Source organism: Arachis duranensis, chromosome 10, assembly GCF_000817695.3.
Source record: "Arachis duranensis cultivar V14167 chromosome 10, aradu.V14167.gnm2.J7QH, whole genome shotgun sequence".
NCBI classification, from domain to species: Eukaryota; Viridiplantae; Streptophyta; class Magnoliopsida; order Fabales; family Fabaceae; genus Arachis; species Arachis duranensis.
In genome coordinates this window covers 8752658-8758330 of record NC_029781.3, presented here as the reverse complement: position 1 = coordinate 8758330, position 5673 = coordinate 8752658, and the positions used below count along the sequence as shown (strand labels likewise).

Genomic DNA, 5673 nt, shown 5'->3' with positions numbered 1-5673 from the left:
CCCTTTTAGCCATTCACCTGTATTCCCTTTTTTCTTGAGCCTTCATTATTAGATTTTTCTATTTTTAATCGAAACTCTACACCGAGATTCATTTAACAAAAGACGGGGTAAATCGCCAAAACGTGTCCAGCTATGGGTACAAAATACAAATTTATATGCTAGTTTTAAGCCTTGGAGGTTGCGACGTTGCGTTGCATATATGGGGGTGTTACTACTACCAACGCCTTCAATTTCTACAAGGAGTGAAAAGAAAAAGTGTTCTAGAAATTGCCCCTTCTTGGCCAAACCATCACGTGCAAAATTAAGAAAACAATACTATGACATTCTTTTTTTTTTCCCGAAAAAAATGGAGGTTATTTGACAATAATACACCTTCTGCCTTCTATCTAACCTGCATAGCAGCGACCTTACCAACAAGCACTGATTCGTTGCTCGCAGCTTTCTTCGCGGCAAGCTCCTCTAACCGTTTCCACGTGGCCTCACGCCCTGCCGTGACTGCGTCTTCCTTCAATATATCCTCCTCAAACTTCTGTAAGCATTCTTTCGACAAGTCAGGATCAAGATCATTGAATATCTTCCGCACGTTTAACGTCAAACTATGGACAGCCTGATTCCAGTGGCTTCTAGCGTTTCGCTCCAACGCCGGGAAGATGATGGGCAGTATCACTTTGCGGTTTTGTTTGATTAAGTTCACGATGTGATCGTTGTTCCATAAGAACAAAGCTCTCTCGGCCACCTGCAAAAACAGACAAGAAGATTTGTGTTTGTAGAGTGACATAGAAAAACAGTATATAGTTTAATATTGATGCTATAGCTCCATGAATATCAACACACAAAAGGCATCCCGGTGCACATGCATTCCGCGTTAAGCCGTTAACGCAGGGTCCAGAGAAGGGCCGCACCCAAAGGGTGTAATGTAGACAGCCTAACCAGATAATTACATATCAGTTGCTGCTTTCACGGCTTTAACCCATGACCTTGAGGTCATACGGAGGCAACTCAACCGGAGGCTCCCCTTCTCCATGAATATCAACAAAGCAACAAAAATCATTGTTTAGTTTCTGGACAAATCGAATTGCGAAGAAATGCATGAGCAATGATGTTATGCGCTCATCCATTAGGGTCAGTGACATAGATCATCATACAGCGCCAAGGTACCTTGTCATAAATTGTGTGTTTAAACCATTTATAGTTAAATTATTCTAAACTAGTTTCCTCTATCATCTTCTACCTCTAATTATACCACTATCCTTCATCTGAAATATATCGAGTCAATTAAAAACTGAAAAACTATGCAACACCACCATTGATGCAAAAACTTCCAAAAAACTAGCACCATCAAGAAACATTTTACACATGCGTTCTTTATAATATATTTAGCAGGTTAACGGTGGCGTTCAAAGAAGGATGGATCCCAGGTTCTAGTATTAACTACACAAGAACCATAGTCACATGAACACATGTAATGGAAGTAAAATTGGACTCAAGTTCTGAGAAAATCTGTAGAACACTTGGCCAATGCAGTTAACGAATGAAATGAAAGCTCCAAATTGAACCGTTCAGTGACAGCCCACATATTTAGCACCATCAATATTGAGAATGAAAATTCTATAATTTTTTATATAGGAAAGTCTAATAAGAGGTATAATGTTACTTGTGATCTTGTGGATCGTATAAAAAGAGTGAAAGCCTAACAATACAATTGGTGATTGCACTTATTCAAATATCATCATTCGAATAACTCAGCGTGTCAAATTTCAATTTGCTAGACAATCAATAACTTCCTGATTAAATAGTAGTAAGCGATCAGCACAAAAACATGCTCACAATCCGGTCTTCGCATGCTCATCATGAAGCACAGTAAAAAATAGAAATTAAAAACATGCCAACTTACTAGCAGGTCACGTGTCCAACATGTCGGATACCAATGTTCAAGGGGCGGGGGCAGGGAGAGAGAGAGAGAGAGAAGGGGTTGGACACATTTCAAACACAGTTTGGAAATACCAATAGAAACGACAGCGCCCTAATCATTGGAACAGACTTAAATGTAGCAAGTATTGGCATATATGACATATATATCAATAATCTCCCGTGGTTTTTTTAAAGAGTTCAGAAAGCAATAAGTACTGGTGATTTGACATATAAGAATAAAAACGGGTAGACGAGGCTTACAAAGTACAAAGAAAAAAGTTACATTTGAGAACAGGCTGACATTTAAGATAGTAACATTTCTAAATTATTAAGGGATGCAACAAGTGACATGATAGAGGTGATATTAAACCAGTTAGAGAGATTAATAAGAACCATTCCCAGGCCTTAAGATTTTGGATCATCTGGCTATCAACATAGAAGCAAAGTTTCATCGACCATTTTCAACAATTATCATCTTAATCCTTGTTATCATGTTTGTCTTAATTAGTAGAGAAACCTTTGGTGAACTCATTCATTATGGGATATCTTCCAAATTCATCCATCATCCGCAATTGAATGTGGGTGGATCCCACTTAGACCTCATTCAATGGTAAAGAATGGATGAGTCAGCACATTGTCCCATGAGAAATGACTTCACTAGCATAACTCTAATTATTAGTTATCTTCACAAGATTCTGAACTGTGCTTATTACATGCCTAGCTTACGCATGGGAGGGCACATGAGAAATTATTAAGAAGCTATAGTTGCCCTCTCCTAGCAGGATAGGCCTTACAAGCCAAAGCCAAAGTGATCGACACAAAAGAGAAAAGCAGATGCAGATCAAAACCTGCAATAGTGAAAATTAAACAGCAGCACTACCGGTATTTTTAATTTTTTAAAACCTCTTTAGCAGGCAGGCTTGGGTAGAATAGGATTATAGACTCAGCCATCATCTGCATGTTTGGCAGCGTTTTGTGCTCTGTCAAGCAAAGCAGTGACAACCGACATAAAACTAGGATTAGAGGGGATGGAAGCAGATTTTACTCCCAATTCTTTTTCTTATATATAATAATCCTTCATGTGACATATTCTGATGATGGCAAGTAGCCACAGGAGACAGATACTCATGCAATTTGAAGCAGAGAGACATGGAGACTAGCGCAGGTTTAGTCACAGAATCTCATCAATTTAATGACAATTTACCAGACACTTCTAAAGCCTAAATTGTTAAGAGAGCAGGACTTGAATGTCTTAACATGTTTTGAAACAGCATAACAGCATATATAGCTCAATGAAACAAATGGGTATAGGTTTCTCTTCTTTACAACTGTTGTTATGTTTGAAATTTGAAGCTACAAAAACAACAATTAGGATGATGCAAAATTTAAAAGAATTCTCCTTTCCTTTAAAAGAGCTTCTCAACTGGAGAAAACAATGAAGTTGCAACATTTAGCATCCGATGCAACAGTGTCTTATTTCAAGAGTCAGAAATAATATCCACATGAAATTAAATAATGGGAAAAGGAACCGGAGCTATGAAAAAATTTATACCTGAAAATGGGGGCTATTTAAACAATGGGCGATGCGGCGAAATAATGGCATCATACAACGCTGGAACTCTGGAGGTTGAGTTGCTTCTAGAACCTCTTCTAATTCACTCAGGAACATAACTTCCTTGGAACTATTGGTTATCGGCCAGTACTTCAATAGTCCCCTGATAATAGTATCAGCAAGCTTGCAATCTTTCTCCACAAATTGAGTAATGCAATAAGATAACTGCTGATGATACATTGCTAAGCACTTCGGTTTGTGCAGGGGAATCAACACACGAACAAGAAACAATTTATGCTCTTCTTTCAATGGCAGCGCAAAACCATTAATGATGCTCCCCAGAATTTCCAAGAACTCAGCAATCCCATTATGCTTCTCGGATTCAAAAATAAAATTGTAAAAGATATTATTGATGGATTTCCTGATGAAAGGGCGATGCGCCATGAACTTCCCGTAGATGCGATGCAAGGTCATCTTCAAGTATTCACGTTCTCTAGGATCCTCAGAGTCAAACAAATCCAGCAGCCTCAAAATGAAAGATTGATCAATGAATCTCTTAGCCAACTTCGCATCTAGCTCCGGCGAAGCCACAAATCTCAGAAAAAGCTCATACACGATTTGCAAGTGAGGCCACGCAGGATCCATCGAAGGCTCCTCCTCCTCCACATCAACACCATCAACAAGCTTGTTCTCACGAGGCTGAGGGCTAAGCGTCCTGAATATATTAGCTGACACGGTTTTAACAACCTCTTGTATCATAGATTCCGAAAACTTAGCATTGGCAGAAGTCACATAATCCACCAATTCCACCAAAGCCTGCCTCTTGATTTCCTTTTCCTTTAGGTGCTTCGTGGGGTCAGTAAAGTCAAACACAACACTGCACATCCTGAGCTTCTTGATGAACAATCCCGGCTTCTCCGAATTGGGAACGTCCCTGAATGCAGCCAAAGGTACCTCATATGCACTCAAATTCCCATTGGGGTTTTCGCCTGCGGCCAACGGCAATTGAACCCGATTCCCATGGTGCTGACCGGAATTCAAAGCAGGGTGATGTTGGGGCTGCAACACTGAAGAATTCCCAGTTTTGCTTCCCCCAGGAGGAACAAGATCACTGTTTTTGGAACCAACACCACCACCATGGCTTCTTCCACTTGTGCTGCTTCCACCACCGTGTTCTCGATTCTCCGAATTTTTGGACGACTTTTTAGGGAGTTTAAATATCTGCTTGAACATAATTCACATAACAAGAAAAAAGAAACCCCCCCTAAACAGTATAACCTTTTAAAATCAAACTATACCTTATACTATGCTAACAACAAAGGGTTTTTTTTTTTCGTACCAGGAATAAAATAACAAGATTCAGTAACTCAGGCAAAAACACAAACACAATGAAGGCACCGAAAGAAACAAAGCACAAGTGTTGTTTTGGACTTGTGCTTGACACAACTGATTTAACTACACAAAGAGAGAATCAAGAAGAGACCCAGTTGCTTATCTTGGAAGAAGAAGAAAACCCACTTCTCTGATTGCACCCATGGTGTTGATTGAGCAGAGTAGAACCGAATCGATGGAGATTTGAGGAAAACACAGGCCAGAGAAAGAGGGGGGGAAAATAAGGAAGAAGCTTTGATTAGAAAGAGTTGGTGATGGTGGAAGAAGAGATCAAGGGTCAAAAAAATCAAAGAGGTTGAGAATCGAGAGAGTTCAAACTTCAAAAGTTCTTTCTCCCTTGTTGAGCTTCAAATGACGGAGGAAGACGAAGAATGTTCTGCAGATTACCTTTTTTCCCCTGATTTCTTTTTTATTTTAATTTATAATTTAAAAAAAATAAAAAAAGATAGAAATAAATAAATATAAGATTTTGTTATAGATTTATTTAGTATTATCAATTGTCAATTTTAAAGTAACAGAATCAATTGGATAAATAAATAATAACTACTTCTTTTTTCTTTCTCTCTTTGTTTTCGGTACATGCTCAATTTTGTATTCAAAAAGATTTCGTTGACTAATAATAATATGTAAGACCAAAATTTAAATGAGATATGGAAAAAAATGTCAAATTAGATATTCAAATCTTTAAAAAATGAAGAAATTGAGATAAAATATTCGAATTTGAATATCTTTATCTTTATTTGATTCAGTTATAATTTAATTGGATCAAATCAATTATTTAATCAAACCAAATTTTTTATTCGTTTTTTTATTCTATT

General features: G+C 38.0%; 1 protein-coding gene across 1 annotated transcript; it reads right to left on the bottom strand.

Moving 5' to 3' along the window:
• Positions 1-108: 108 nt before the first annotated feature.
• On the bottom strand, positions 109-5254 carry LOC107468941 (serine/threonine protein phosphatase 2A 59 kDa regulatory subunit B' eta isoform). The gene is made up of 2 exons (XM_016088320.3): positions 3464-5254; positions 109-736 (listed from the first exon to the last, which is right to left on the bottom strand). Exons 1-2 carry the CDS (start codon positions 4694-4696, stop codon positions 383-385), a joined length of 1587 nt encoding a protein of 528 aa, XP_015943806.1. The 5' UTR covers positions 4697-5254; the 3' UTR covers positions 109-382.
• Positions 5255-5673: the final 419 nt, after the last annotated feature.

What these genes read in the sequence shown, in the direction of transcription:
- LOC107468941 (XM_016088320.3), bottom strand. Translation starts at nt 4,696, where the DNA reads ATGTTCAAGCAGATATTTAAACTCCCTAAAAAGTCGTCCAAAAATTCG. An exon ending in TAAATAGCCCCCATTTTCAG is followed by an intron (nt 737 to 3,463) that starts GTATAAATTTTT and finishes CTGTTTTTGCAG; the next exon opens with GTGGCCGAGAGAGCTTTGTT.